Genomic DNA, 14,829 nt, shown 5'->3' with positions numbered 1-14,829 from the left:
CTAGTCTAAAATGATTACCAACTCAGTCAAGTCTCCCCAGAACCTCAATGGTCTCTTATCAGGTAGAAGCTATGGGGAGGGGGAGCGGCGGGGGGGGGGGGGGAGGGGAGGGCTTGCAATCTCAGAGAGTGTTAGAGATCTGGTGTATTCTCCTGGAGTGCCCTGCCCTGACTTATCTGGAGTCTGAAGGAGCAGAGACATAACTACTCATTGAATGACGATGTCCAGTCCCTGATTATTCCTTTAAGACGAAGAGGAAGAAGAACAGTTCACGTCCATCTTGCTAAACCTGACCTAGTTTATTTACACTCTAATCTTACTTCAGAGCATGAGAGGTAAAAGGAGATGCTCTTATCAATTAATAGCTGAAGAGAATTTAGATTTCAAGTTCAATTAAAGAGCTATTTATTCCAAAGCAGCAGAAAAAGTGAAGTGGGGCTCCCGGTAGACTGGGGTGGGGGTGGGAGCGGAAGTGCTGCAGAGAATTTTTTTCTTTCCCTCTTAAGAGTTGGACTGACTGTGAAATCTTGGATTTTCTGGTGACCTGTGTTAAGGCCCTGGGGCGAAAGCAGACCTATAATGGATCTATTTCTGAATTGTTCAGCACTATTGGAGTCTCAAACAGCAGTAGTGGTACATGCATATAATGAGGCCAGCGACTCCTTCTGCATCTGGGAGGGCATCGGTCGCAGCTTTTGTGGCCTCTCGAAGCACAGAGGAGAGGGAGATCTTCCTTGGCCCACTTCCAGAATTCTCTAAGGAGCCAGTCCTGTATTGAACCAACACGGGAACTTCTTTAGGACTCTGAGACAAAAGGGGGAGTGAAAGACCCCGGAGCTGCATGCCTCTTCCACTGCGGTCACATCTCTCCATGAAGGTGTTGCTCTCCATTCAAAGACCCCAGGCTAGGGAGGGCATGGCTTTGACCAGTCACACATAACTGAGTAGTTATTTGTGTTGCGCTTACTAGTAGCATGAATAAGCATGGAGAGATGTTGAAGCCCACAGCCCCCCTTTTTCTGGGAGTAGTACCCCTTCAACCTCAGTTTACAGGCCCGCAAAACCAGGGACTGACTGGCTTAGCCCTCCAAGGTAGCTTCAAATCAGAGACTGACAAAAATCAGACATTGGTGATGGGCAGGGGTGGGTGGGTGTGAGGACACTGGACACTGGAGAGCCCAAGGCACACGATGGAGTAAGTTCAGAAAGTCACCAGCTGGCTCGGGCACTTTGGCTTGCTTTGTATTATTTATAGCCTTGGGTTTGGGTTCCAGAGTTTAACACCAAGTCTGGTGCACAGTAAGTGCCCAATAATACTGGATTAAAAACTGGGACTTTAACATCAAACTTAACTATGTATTACTTTTGTAGATTTTCTAAAGCAAAAGATCATATGCTGGAACAATAGGAATTTGGGGCTGGGATACAGCTCAGTTGGTAAAGCACTTGAATAGCATCATGAGTCTTAGGTTCAGTTTTTTTGTTTGTTTGTTTGTTTGTTTTGTTTTGTCTTTTGTTTTCCCTGAGACAGGGTTTCTCTATGTAACAATCCAAGCTGCCCTGGAACTCACTTTGTAAAACAGGCTGGCGTTGAACTCACAGAGATCTGCCTGTCTTGAGTTTTGGGTTCAAGCACTGATTGCATAAACTAATAGGTATGATGGAATACGCAGGGAACCTCAGCACTTAAGAGCTGAAAGCAGGAAGGCCAAGAGTTCAAGGTCATTCTCAGCTACATATAGAGTTGGAGGCCAACTTGGGGTACAGGAGACCTGTCTCAAAAGAAAAACCACAGTGAAGCATATCCTTACAGTTCAGGAACATGGAAGTCCTACCCCAAGGCCCCCGTAAACCTGTGTGCAGATGTGCCCCCTCCTGGACCTCTAGAGCGGACCCTTCCTTACCTCTGCAGGATCTGGCTCCACGCATCCCCTGTCTTATGGCCTCACGACTCTGACCTCACTCCCATCTTCCCATGGTTGTCCCTTCCATATTTTATTGTCACTCCCCTGTGCACACCTATGGCCAAGTGTCCCTCCTCTTATCAGGCCCCCAGCCATTGGAGTCAGGGCCCACCCCGTGACCTCATTTGACCTTGACCCTATCCACACAGCCCCTGTCTCCAAACACAGCCACACCCACAGGTGTGATGGGGAGCCGGAACACCACATGTCTTCTTAAGCCCTGTGATTCAACCACAGAACCCACTTCATGGACTCATTGAAAAAATGAATCAATACACAGATGTAACTGTTTTGAGATGAGGAAGGTGTTTATGCAAATTCAGGGCCAGGAACTCCGCTGGGGCTTTCTCCCACCAAGTTTCAGCAGAAGGAGGCCCCTGAAGTCCCCCTCAGGGGAGTGAAAGCCAGGGAGGTGATTGAGTGGAGAAGGCGAGGCTGAGGGACAGAAGACAACTCTGTTACCTTCTGAGAGTCACATTAGGGTTCCCAGGGGAGAGAGTGACCATCTGGGCATCTAAGAATGAGACATCGGGCAAGGTGTGCTCATCGCCAGAGCCTCGGTGGGGAGAATCCACGTTCTCTGCTCTCTTAAACTCCATGCTGTAAGCCTCTCTGACCTCAAAGGTTGCTTCATGAAGAACAGCTTTAAGAAGTGCCAGGAACTTCTCCATGGACCATCAACATACAGGGCGGACCCAAGGACACCAGCAGGGTTGTGTTTCTCTCCTTTCTCCTTTTTGGGGTTAATGCCAGAAAGAGGTGCATCCTAGTTGATTACAAAGCTCAGGTCTAAATTTCAATTTGGGGCTGAACAGTCGTTTCTCCCCAAGGTTTGAATAAATCATCCAATCTGCTTCGGTTTCCACTATTTTCAGCATTTCTATTTTCGTCATTAATTCTGCCTGCTTAGGACCCTGAAGTCACTGAGCCCGTTTGTGGCTTAATTTGGGATGAGGCTGAAGCGGGAGGCATAAGAAATGCTGGAAGTCTATCAAGAGGGGGAGAAGGCTTGTGCTGATCTGCCGGATTCACCCAGACACGGGGACAGTTCTTCCATTGTGACGATGGTGATTCTTCTGGTTTGCCCCAGCGGGACGGGTTACAGAATCTGCAAGAGTGGGCTGTGTGTAATTCTGGTAAACATAGCAGAGTCCCTGTAATGGAAGTGGCTTTAATTTTCATTTTGCTTTGACTAGAAAGAAATGGAATGACTCTATATTCATATAGGTTACAGTACTACAAGATAATAGATGTAGGCAATCCATTCTGCTCCTCTTTTTGCTTTGCCCGCTAGGAAGCTCTGAACTAAATACATCTCAGCTGAAAATACCAATCTTAGCCCAGGATTCTGTTTCATTTATCTTTTGCGTAGAACAAACTGCCTCCAAAATGAGTGGCTCCAAGCAACAATTTATTTTTCTCTTTAGTGGTTCAACAGATTGACAAGACTTTGCTAAGTGGTTTGCCTGGGGACTCTTGGGTATTGGAGATGGTGTGCTCATTCACCCACCAGCACCTGAGTTGGGAGAGCTAGGCTGACTGGAGACTGGCTGCACATCTTTCCCTCCATGTGGCTAGCTTGGGCCTTCTCACTGAGGGGTGTTAGTGCCATCAGCTCCCGTATGGTAGCTGGCATCTCCAAGAGGCCAGACTTCCCACAGCATCATAACAGTGCTAAGGTTCATGGATGGGATCATCTTTGGAGATCAGTGGCTTTTATACATCTTTGTCGACTTTACAGGATCTTGGGAATCATGCCTCTTTCTCTATGAGCCTTCAGGGGAAGTCGGTGAGCACACACAAGCAATGCTTTCCTCTTGTCCAGGGCCTGTCCATGTGCCGTGTGCTCTCTGTATCCACGGTGCTACCTCACCTGCCTTCCCAATACCACGTAAGTGGGCAAACCAGCCGCTTTGTTCCCAGCTTTACCAACAGAGGTTCAATAATGATTAGGGCCTAACCGAGGTAACTCAGCCAGGCAGTGGTGGTCAGCTGGGCCTTGGAAAGGTGTGTCTACCGTGGCCACCTATGGTCTTCAGCAGCTGGTGACGCAGGGACAGAGAGCTGAGTCTGCAATCCAGGTGGGAACCTCTCATTCTGAGCAGAGCCTGGTTGCCTCTTCATGAGTCCTTCTCAGCACGAGTCAGACATACTGGTGAGGAGCCTTGAATAAAGCCGCCTTGAGTGAAACCGGGGTGCGACTGGGTGGTGGAATGCTTGGTGAGCCCACACAGCCCCCCTGAGCTCAACCCCCAGGACCACAGTGATGGTACTAACAAATAAGTAAGTGCCAGAGTTCACACTAGCTATGGCGCCTTTCTGCAGCCGGCCCGGGACTTCGCGGTACCTTCATTTCCTCATCTGTAACCTAAGATTGATGATTATGACGGGGCCCCCCCGCTTTCAGGGGCTTGTCATGTGGATTCGGTGAATGAGTATAGCAAAGGGATATGTGATAAGAACCGGGAAGACTTGCCTCAGTGGGAAGAAGTAGAGAAAGCAGCTGCTGAGAGGACTCCGGGTCTTGCTGCGCCTTCTCCAATTTTCCTGATTGGATGCGGAGCTTATTAGCCAGTGTCCATCTAGCTGATGCTGTTTTTTTTTTTTTTTTTTTTTTGGCTTGATACAGAACATTCCCAATAAGCCAGAAGCCCCAAATCCATGCTAATGGCTGCTGGAGGACTGCTGGGTCAGTTACGAAACACAGCCGTGACTCGTAGGCACAGCCTGCCTTCCCAGGGCCTCTCATGTACACTCCATCTCTTCTTGATGATTTCACTGATACTTTCTCCCCTAGGTGCAGATCACTTTCCCTTTCACTCTGTCCCAACAACATCTGTGTGTTCCTGCTCAATCTTTCTCTCCTGCACTCCCCTTTTTTTTCCATACACGTGCTTTTAATTCATTCACCCAAAGATACCCCTACATCTACAGACACAGGCCCTTGGCTTCCTGTATCCTGGGTACCTTCCCCAGACGCTGATGTTTCTGTACTCTCTGAGCTTGCAGTGCCCCCCCCCATCTTATTCCAAGTGCCTATGAGGATGGCTGAAGAATCTGAAGGCATGCTTGCCAGGGTAGGAAACACAATGATGCTCTGGACACCTGCATCCACCTGCCTAGGGATGTTCAGCCCACAAAACTCTTCGGTGCTGTAAGAGGGCCAAAGATGGGAAGGCCCACCCATACTCTGCCCAAACCACCCTTGTGCAGCCCAGAGAACTGCTGTTGTGAGCGCCTGTGGACGGCCCAGGTACTCCTGACCCAAAGGCTTGGCTAAAGGGAGCTGCCTGTTTCCCCAGCTCAGGGTAAGGGGAGAATTGAGCTGAACATGCACCTATGCAGAAGGGCAAAGAGCCAAAAATAACTAGGAGCAACGACATTTCATTTGACAGGCCCAGAAATAGAGCTCATTCCGGAGCACACCAGAGCTCCAGCCAGAATGATTCGGAGACCTTCAGCCACCCCTAGAAACAACCAGGACACCAGTGTTCCTGTCCCTCCCCAGTGCGCTTCTCAGAGCCAGGCTCTGTGGTTTGGGGAAGTACTGGCTGGTCACAGCCCAGGGTTCAGAAGAGAGTGCTAAGGATGAGGAGACAGGAATGGGATCTGGTGGGGTGGTCTAAGGACAGAACAAGAGGGGCGTGGTAAGAAGTAGGAGACCCGGAACAAGGAATGTGGGTGAGACGCTCTGGGAAGCACCAGAGAATGGAAACACAGAGTATGAAAAGAGGCCTGCAGGGTATAGCTGGACCTCGAAGGACCATGGCAGAGAGGAAAGACCAGGGTTTCCCTCCTGGGATGGAAGCCCTGGCTGATGGCAAGCTTCTCTCCTATTTTGATGGGAAAGACAAACGGTGTGGTTCATTCACCACTCTTTGAATAACTGAAACTGCAGAAAAGAGGAGAAAAAACTGCGTGTGGAAACAGATTGGGAGATAATATGATCGTAAGAGGAGAAGAGGCAGGGAGGGGAGGAGAGGGGGGAGAAAAGGCAAGCCAACACGAGAAGGATTCAGTGAATGGTCTGCACATCAGGCGTGCGGCAGGCAGACAACGGTGCCCAGGAAACATGTCATTTCCAAGACCTTGGTTTAGTTAGGACAATAAGCCACCAATCAAGCACAATTGTGGGCAGAAGTGGCCAACGGACGTGAGAGAACTGACCAACTGTGCTTTGAACTGGGAGGGAGAGAGAGGGTGCGCTGGCTAGTTTTATGTCAACTTGACACAAGCCAGAGTCCCTGGAAAGGAGGGAGCCTCAATGGAGAAAATTATTCCATTTTCTAGAAATCCAAGATCTGGACATAGCCTGTAGAGCATTTTCTTATTGATTGATGGGGGAGGGCACAGCCCATTTAGGGTGTGGCTGCCCCTGGGCTGTTGGTCATGGGTTCTATAAGAAAGCAGGCTGAACAAGCCTCGGGGAGCAAGCAGGTAAGCAGCACCCCTCCATGGCCTCTGCATCAGCTCCTGCCTCCAGGTTCCTGGTCTACTTGAGTTCCTGTCCTGACTTTCTTTAATAACGAATAGTGATGTGGAAGTGGAAGTGAAATAAACCTTTCCTCCCCAAGTTACTTTGGTCATGGTGTTTTATCACAACAATAGTAACCCTAATTAGGACAGGGGGCTTCCTAGAGTCAGTAGTCTTTGCCTGGGCCCTGGAGATTTATATAGGAGGGAATCATGGAGAAGGGACATGCCACAGTCCATAGAGTGCCTTCCCATCTCTTAAAACCCAGGGATCATATGTCTCTGTGGGGACAGATCTCTTTATGCTGGGTATGCCGTTTACCTGGGGCAGGTTTCCAAGTACCCATAAGGACCATGACAGGTCAGAAGTGAGTTCCTACTGACCTACAGCAGAAGGAGACAAAGACAAGTTTTGAGTTCATCACAAGTAAATTACATTCTGTCTAAAGGACTATCTATCTATCTATCTATCTATCTATCTATCTATCTATCTATCTATCTATCTATCTATCTATCTATCTATAGGGTGTGTGGTGTATGTATATGTATGGTGTGTGTGTGTGTGTGTGTGTGTGTGTGGTGTGTGTGTGTGAGTGTATGTGTGATGTGCATGTATGCTCATCCATGTGTGCAGGTATGGAGGCCAGGGGTCAACACATGGCATCTTTAATTGCTTCTCCATCTTACTTCTTTTGAGATATGATCAGTCATTCATTGAACCTGGAGCATCCTGTTTTGGCTAGACTGGCTGATTAGCAAACTCCAAGGATGCTCTTGTCTCTCTTCCCCAGTGGTGGAGTCACGGGATGGAGCCACCAGGTCTGGCTTTCCTGTGGGTGCTGGGGTTCTAGACAGAGGTCCTTACGTTCACTCATCAAGCTGGAGCCATCTCCCCACTCCAGGACCGTCTGTGGTGGGTTGAGATGATCTGTTATTATGATGTTGGATCCTCCCTAATTAAAACAAAATTTTGACTTCATTTATCTATGTACTGGGGTAGGGCATGTGCCGTAATATGTGTGTAGAGGTCAGAGGACATTTGGGAGTTGATTCTCTTCTTCCACCATGTGGGTCCCGGGTTCTTTAAGTGCATTCAGGTTGTCCAGTCCAAGCTCCTTAACCTGCTAAGCTGCTGAGCCAGTATCTTGTACGTTTTCTAGCCTGGCCTTGTGTTCTTGGTCCTCTGGCCTCAGTTTCCCAAGTGCTAGCTTGACAGGCATGTACTCTGCCATTCCTCTCTACCTCCCTAATTATTTGATTAAAAAAAAAAAAAAAACTTGTCCTTTTGATAAAATGATGTTGATGGAATACAATGTATTTTAGATCTTTTTCTAAATATTTTTATTCATCACATTTCTACCTGGCCAATTGCATTCCCTAAGATTTGGCTGATCTTAAATTGCCTCTGAGTTTTAGAACAACTGGTTGAGGGGTGGTCCTTGCAGATCCCAGAGATGAGCAGCGTTATTCAAATCCAGGCTACTTTCTTACTCAGCCGGGCTCTAGATCTTGGCTTCCTCTCCCACTGGCTCACCTAAACTCTCTTGATTGCCTTGGTGTCTGTCAGGGTTGGGTATGGATCTGCTCTTCTCTCCCTGTCTCCTTAATGGGGAAATGATAAACTATCTTCCACTAAGGTAGGCACAAGGGATGCCAGACTCAAACCGTCTCCTCCTGGGGGTCTTTGGATTTTAGTGGTGTATAAAAGCTTAATCCAAACAATGAATTGTGAAGGCAATGGGGAAAATATATTTGTTTCCAAACAAGGGGCTTTCTTCTGAAATAAAGTCGCACCCTTCAAATAATCTACTAGAACAGAGGCAAGGGTAATAAAACGTGATTGTGTCTTCTGGACCAAAAGGTCACTGTGAGAATTCCTGACCTTTCTCTGCCCCTTTCCAATATAGGAGTCACCAGGCAAACCCATTCTCATCCCCTGGGCAACAAAGTCACCCAGGGATCACTTTAGAGGACTTAACTGTGTTTAGGTCAGTTTTCTGAAGCAGGTCCATTGCTCTCGATGAAAATGGATGGTCCCGCCCACCTCTGGTTTCCTGAAGAGTACTTACTCAGTGCTACAGAAGACAAGGAATACACAGTTGGACACAGAGTGCTCTGTTAAGTACCACCCAGCTCCAGTGGAACACACTTCTGTATGCTTTGAGAACTGTGCCTCGGACTGCAAGCCACAGGGGAGACTATTCAGTTCCCCGAGGATAGGAGTCTGGGCCCACAAGAAAGGACAGAAACTCTGGAGGAGCGCCCAGGAAGACAGGTGGACGCCCACAAAATCTGTCTTGCCTCTGACACCCCCTTCTCTTAAACAAACCAACAATTTTCTATGCACGTATATTAATAGCGTCATGTGGTGGTCCTTGCCTGCAATCCCAGCCTTCAGGAGGCTGAGGCTGGAAGATCTCAAGCTCCAGAACACTCTGAGTACATAGAATCATGACCTTGTCTCAAAAAAGAAAAAGAAAGAAAGAAAGAAAAACAACAACAAAAAAATCTGTGGAGTATTTTTTCTTTTGATGGAAAAAATACAGATGGGATCTGGGACAAAGCCACCCATCTTTTGTTCCCTTGGACACTAAATGGAATAAATAGTTTCCTGCATCACAGAGGAGAATTTTAAGTGCTTTGTTTCTGTGGAAGTGGGACAGGGATCCTGGCAACATCTGTCAAACCTCCCGAGTGCTTCATTGTGACTGCAGCTGGCTAGGCAGGCAGCATCTTTCCTGGAAGCCCATGGTTCGGAAAGTGAGGCCTCTCTGACTCTCCTGGAAGCCCATGGTTCAGAAAGTGAGGCCTCTGACTCAGGGGTGGCACTGTCCCCCACTTGGAAACTCACTCACCAGACGGCTTCTCAACACCACCCAGGACCCACTGAGTCAGAACCCAGAGGCTCTCCACCATCTACCTGCTTTGGTCTCCAGGTGCCTTTGGCCGAACTAAGATCTGAGAGCCTTCCAGCTGTGATGGGGTACCAGGATCCTCACACAGGCCCACACACTCATAGGTGACCTACGAAACAAAAACGAGCATGGGAGACCCAGCTCTCTGCTGATATCCCAGGCCTGACCAGGGCCAGGATAACTCACTCCGGGCTTCTCAGCCCCACCCTTGCTCAACCTCACAAACCTGGCAAGACTTGGCCGACGGTAGTGGCAACTCCTCAGGGAAAGGGCTGCCTTCTGTGACTTCCAATCTATTAATAGTTCCCATCTACAAATCCCCACCAATGCCAAAGGGGCAAACTTTCCAAGGTGGGTTAACTATCTCACAGTACTAGCTGTCAGCCCCAAGGAGTTTTCTCAGCAGCAAGACAGCCAAGCACTTCCCGGAACTACAGGGCACGCCCTGAGCTGCTCACCCTGTCCCTGAGGCTGCCTCACCTGGGACTGGCTACAGAACCCAGGTCTACTAAAACAGTCAGTCCCACCCTGCCTCCCCAAAGCCCAAGATGTGTCCTGATTTTTTAAAAAGCTGTTGGCGCACTTCAAGGGCCTCACCCCCTTTCATATGGGGCTTGAGTACGATTGGACTGGCCTAATTAATTCGTTTTCTTCTCGGTCCAAGTGGAAGCTGGAGCTCGGGGATGCAAATCAAATACAAACCCGCTCTGGGCGCCAATACTCCGGACAATTAAAACAAAGAGAGCGGCGGCAGCGGCGGCGGCACGCACAAAACCCTGGGGAAACATCCAGAACGTGTCGCCAATCAGGCGGCAGGGTGGGGCACAGCCTGGGCTCTAAACGTGCAAGCAGGAAAGCGGCCCCGAGCCCTTCAGGTGGACAGGTGGAGGTTGGCAGGGGTCAAAATCCATCCCTAAGGATTAGAAGCCAAGCGGCTGCTGCGTGGCTTAACTCTAAGGAAGCACCCTCGGCCCCCGCCCTGCAGGAATGGCGCCCCGGCTACAACGCCCCCCCCCCCCTGCGCCCCCAAGCTCCTAAACAAACCTCACTGCCTAGTGCCGGGGCGCGAAGTGGGAATGAACGGCATGCAGCAGGGTGGGCACTGGCGGGAGATACAGGAGGGAGCGATGGAGAAGGAGGGGAGTTAGGGAGAAAGGACGTGGAGGAAAGGGAGAAAGTGGGGAGAAGAGGGGGTGAGGGAAGGGGAGGTGGGGAATCGCGGACTGCAAGGGCGCGGAAGGGGCGGAGGAGGAAGCAAGAGAAAGGGATGGGGGCGGCCGAGAGCCCCGCGGACCCGGCGGCGAACCCCGGCCGGGGGGGCGGGACCACGCGGTCCCCACCTGCGTGGGCGCCCACGGCCCCTAGGGGTGGACGCCGGGGGCTGGGAGGGAGCGACCGGGGAGGCGGGCTGGGCAGGGAGGCCGAGGGAGGGAGGGGACGGGACTGCGAGCGGGGAGGAGCCGGAGCTCGGCTGGGGCTGCGGGGGCGGCGGCGGGAGCGGCGGTGGCGGCGGCGGCGGCGGCGGGTCCGGTGGCGGCGGCAGGTGGCCCCGCGCGCGCGGCGGGCCGCCGGCCGGGGGCGGGCGGGAAGGTGGCGCCTCGGGCGGGGGCCGGTCCCTGCACCAGGTGACCTGTTCCGGCCGGGATCCGGGCGGCCTCGCCATGCAGTGGCGCGGCGCGGGGCTTTGGTGGCCACAGCGGCGGCAGCAGCAGCAGCAGCCCCCGCCGCCCGCGCTCGGTCCCCGGGCCGCAGCCATGGTCCCCCCGAGAGGCGGGGTCCCCCCGGGCCTCGGCGGCCGCCCTGCAGGCGCGCTGCTCCTTCTCTGCTACCTGGTGAGCGCCGGACCCTACTCGGGTCCTTCCTTCTGCCCGGGCCCTGGGGACAGGCGGGTGGGGTGGCCGCGGACCTCAGTCGCAAGAGGTGGGGAAGAGGACGCGAGTTTTCTCTCTTCCTTGCCATTGCGCCCCGGGCGCTCCCAGCAGCTGGGATGAGTACCCGGGTGCCTGGACTGGACTTGCCAGCTACTCTCACTGGAGTCCATTCCTCTTCCTCACGGCCTCGCTGAAGACCAGGGCCAGGTTCCCCTAGAGTACCCTTCTTGTCCCCAGTGACACCGGACCCTCCCTACCACACATTCGCCTGCAGCCCCTCGGAGCGGAGCTCCCCAGTCCTGTCCCCACCCATGCTTGGCTTTCCATTCACCTTCCTTAGCTCCTTTCCTTCTTGTCCCCAACTTCTTCTCCTTCTCCTCTGCCACCCACCCCGACCCTTCTTGGAGTTTTCACTGGCTCCTCCTGGCCCGGACGGTTGTGTGCCACCGCACCTCCCGTTTCCAGAGGCTCGTCAACTCCTTGGTCACTCCAGCCAAGTTGCGGATGCCAGAACGGAATCCACTTCTTTGGACCACGCTTACCGCCAGAGTGGTGACTTTAGCTGCGTCTTGAACGTTGGCATTTCAGAGCTGCGTTCGGCTTAGGCACGTCAGCTTGCAATTTGCACACACTACTTGCCTTCTGTTAGACTTAAGAACTAGATGGCAGTAACCTATTTTAAATACCAGAGTAGTTGAGACCCCCAGAGTACGGTGAGGAGATATCGCCCAGTTCTTTGGATGACTTGCTTTCTCTCATTTGTTGCTGAGTTCTGAGCTATAGTAAATTTACCGAAGGCTACACCCTTGCTGCCCAGCCTACCTTATGTTCCAGGACCCTGCGGAAAGCTTGGGTTATCTCACCGTATATTACTGTAAATAAATGAAAAGGAAAATGCTGAATCATGAAACTGATGTAATAGGAAATTCACAGAATGCTTAAAAAACGAGCAATGTCCTTGTCCAGAACCCCATTCATGTGGCACGGCCAGTGTTTGGAATCTGGTCTTCTTGAGAGCTCAGCTGCTTAGGAGATGGTGACAGAAACTGGAATTTGGGTTTGAAGAAACTGGTCACCTCACCCAAGTTTGCTGTTGTTTTAAACACTCTTTACTTCTTGGCCGTTTCATTTCTTGAATGAAGACAGTGCAAAAAAAATGCAAATTATAACCGTGCCCCTCTCTACCTGTTGAACAATCCTTGCTTATACTTGGCATTTTAGAATTTGCCAATACCAATTTTTGTGGCTGGGTTTGCTTCCTATTTTTATAAGAAGTTGCCAGGTAATGGGAATGATTTTCTTTTGCCCGAGGGATGTTATTATTTAATATTTATGCCATAGGGTTACAGTACACAGACTCATAAATAAAGCTGCCATGACAAATGACGGGGTTTTCATTTAAACAGATGATCCTGCATACAGGGCACTGCTGGTTAGCACAGAAACAGGATTTATGTGGTTGAGCCTTTCATGAAATATTTCCATGCAGGTGATCTGGAAAGTTCCACGGGAGAATCTCAAGGCCTGGGAGGGGGCACTTCATGACATCAGATGAAATCAGAGTAACAAGTGTAAAATCTAATGGCTAATGTGGCAGAGATAGAAGGTGGACCAAGTTCTACGCTCACGAAGGGGGGGTTGGAGGAACAGATCCAAGGCCTCTTGGGTAGCAACGTCAACAGGAACGACAGGGAAGTGATGAGGTGGAGCTGTAGTGTGGAGAGTGGAGCGTGAACGAACGACTTGGTAGTTGGTGGAGGGGTGGACATGAGAAATGATGGGGGACACCTGTCACTGTCCCTGCTTCTTTCTGGGGGGGGGGGCGCTTCTGAGAGCCTGCTAACAGAGACTTGAATGAGCAAGAGAGCCATGCATCACTGACTGAGAGGGATAAGCTGAAGCTGGGTTCCAGAGGCGGCCGCCACGTTTTGTTCTGAGCGCCCAGCCGTGTGCTGACGATTGTGCTTTCCTGGGATGGTCTCCCTGAGATGTTTGTGAAAGGCGGAGCTTCTAGATCTAGCTAGATCTTAGAGAAGCTTGGGGTGTGGACTGGGGAAAATGTAAACGTGTCTCTCCCTCTCCCTCCCTTCCTCCCTCTTCCCCCCTCTCATTCTCTCTCCCTCTCTCTCCCTCTCTCTCTCTCTCTCTCTCTCTCTCTCTCTCTCTCTCTCTCTCTCTCACACACACACACACACACACACACACACACACACACACACACACACACACAGATATGAAGAGATCAGGAAACAATGAAGATGCATTATTGTGTGAGTTCTCCTTGATCAAGGAGTGCTTCCTGGAGGAGCTGACCGTTTGGGAGCTAGAGGCAGGCAGGTGGAGCAGAACGTCTAGACAGGAGCTAGTGGTGAAATCCATTCCAGAATTTAGAAGCCATAATAACAGCTTCCATTGTGCTAAGTCGCCTGTGGTCGCTGTCTAGTGTTAATCTCAGTAGCACCCTTTGTGAGATAGGAGCTATCATGATCTCCACTCTGACGAGAGAGCGGTCTCAGAGAGGTTAAGCCAGCTGCGGCAGGCCACACAGACAACCTGAGACGAAGCTCAAGTCAGAAGCTGTTATTATGGCTTCTAAGCTTCCCTCACTTGGACCTATGCTAGCTCACCGACTTCTGGAGTTTGCTTCTTACGGTCCACTCCCCTCTTGCATAAATGTATATTCCATTAACAGAGCTCCGGCAATTAGCAGCTACTGTGCAACTGTCCAGGATGTGAGGTCATGTCTCAAGTAACCTAAAATACACAAAGCAGGAAGGACAGGCCACAGAATAGAAGCAGGATGTTAAAGAGGAAAAAAAAAAAAAAGGTAAACCCAGAAACTGTTTGCCATTGGTAAGGGTGAGGCAAAACCCGGGGTGCAGCATCTGAGCTTGTATCATGGTGTCCTAAGCAGATGGTGACCAAGCAGTAGGGTGCACTATGATGCCAAATTGCTGGCGACTTGGGGGTTCATTCCTATTTTATGTCAGCCTGCCCACAGGCTGGGATGCAGTGGCGTTCTGAACATGCCCTTTTGGGGAGCCTGTCCACTGGAGTCAGGGTTCTGAGGAAGGGTACCTCCCTTCTTCATCAGCTGGGACAGAGTAACCTTCGGTATCGGCCCCCAGGAGTACTGTGACTGTAGCTAGGATACTGCCAGAGCATGAATAATTGTGACGAGGTCTGAAAGATAAGTCCTGAAGCCATGCCAGACCGATTTCTGAAAAGGTGATTCCTGGTTCCAGTGACTGCCAGAAAATCCTGAGGTCACCAAAGGTCAAGATGCCGAGAGCCTCCAGGGAGAGTGAGGGCCTTCAAAGCACAAGGTTGAATTGCTTCCACGGAAGTCACTGCTACCGAGAAGTCCCCTCACGCAGCACTCACCCTGCCCCACAGAGCCTCTTGCTGTGTTCTTACACATCAATGCTTCCCTTCCTTTCCTTGACTTGCTAGAACAGGTCCTAGTCCTGTCCTTGACATTGGGGCTTCTGGAAAGCAATTCTGTCTCTCTGAACTCTAGTCTCGAATGAATAACTTTTTTTTTTTTTTGGTTAAGTGAGAAAATAAATCTCACTGTAGGCAATATTGATGTCAGCTGTATAGCTG

At 50.7% G+C, this 14,829-nt stretch overlaps 1 protein-coding gene and 1 long non-coding RNA gene across 2 annotated transcripts in view; one reads left to right on the top strand and one right to left on the bottom strand.

Annotated features, from left to right (window-relative positions):
* Positions 1 to 2,270: 2,270 nt before the first annotated feature.
* On the bottom strand, positions 2,271 to 10,651 carry LOC121832772 (uncharacterized). The gene is made up of 4 exons (XR_006076491.2): positions 10,397 to 10,651; positions 9,358 to 9,461; positions 6,760 to 6,821; positions 2,271 to 3,118 (listed from the first exon to the last, which is right to left on the bottom strand). It is a non-coding gene; the product is annotated as an uncharacterized LOC121832772 (long non-coding RNA).
* A 347-nt stretch (positions 10,652 to 10,998) lies between these two features.
* Positions 10,999 to 14,829, top strand: part of Sel1l3 (SEL1L family member 3) — a 113,647-nt gene continuing 109,816 nt past the window's right edge. Inside the window, exon 1 of the mRNA XM_006976085.3 lies at positions 10,999 to 11,184. Within this exon, the coding sequence (XP_006976147.2) occupies positions 11,014 to 11,184 (171 nt within the window). The 5' untranslated portion in view covers positions 10,999 to 11,013. The remainder of the gene's footprint in view (positions 11,185 to 14,829) is intronic.

This window comes from Peromyscus maniculatus, chromosome 10 (assembly GCF_049852395.1).
Source record: "Peromyscus maniculatus bairdii isolate BWxNUB_F1_BW_parent chromosome 10, HU_Pman_BW_mat_3.1, whole genome shotgun sequence".
NCBI lineage: Eukaryota > Metazoa > Chordata > Mammalia > Rodentia > Cricetidae > Peromyscus > Peromyscus maniculatus.
The sequence above is the reverse complement of the archived record's forward strand: the minus strand, read 5'-3'. Positions and strand labels throughout refer to the sequence as shown.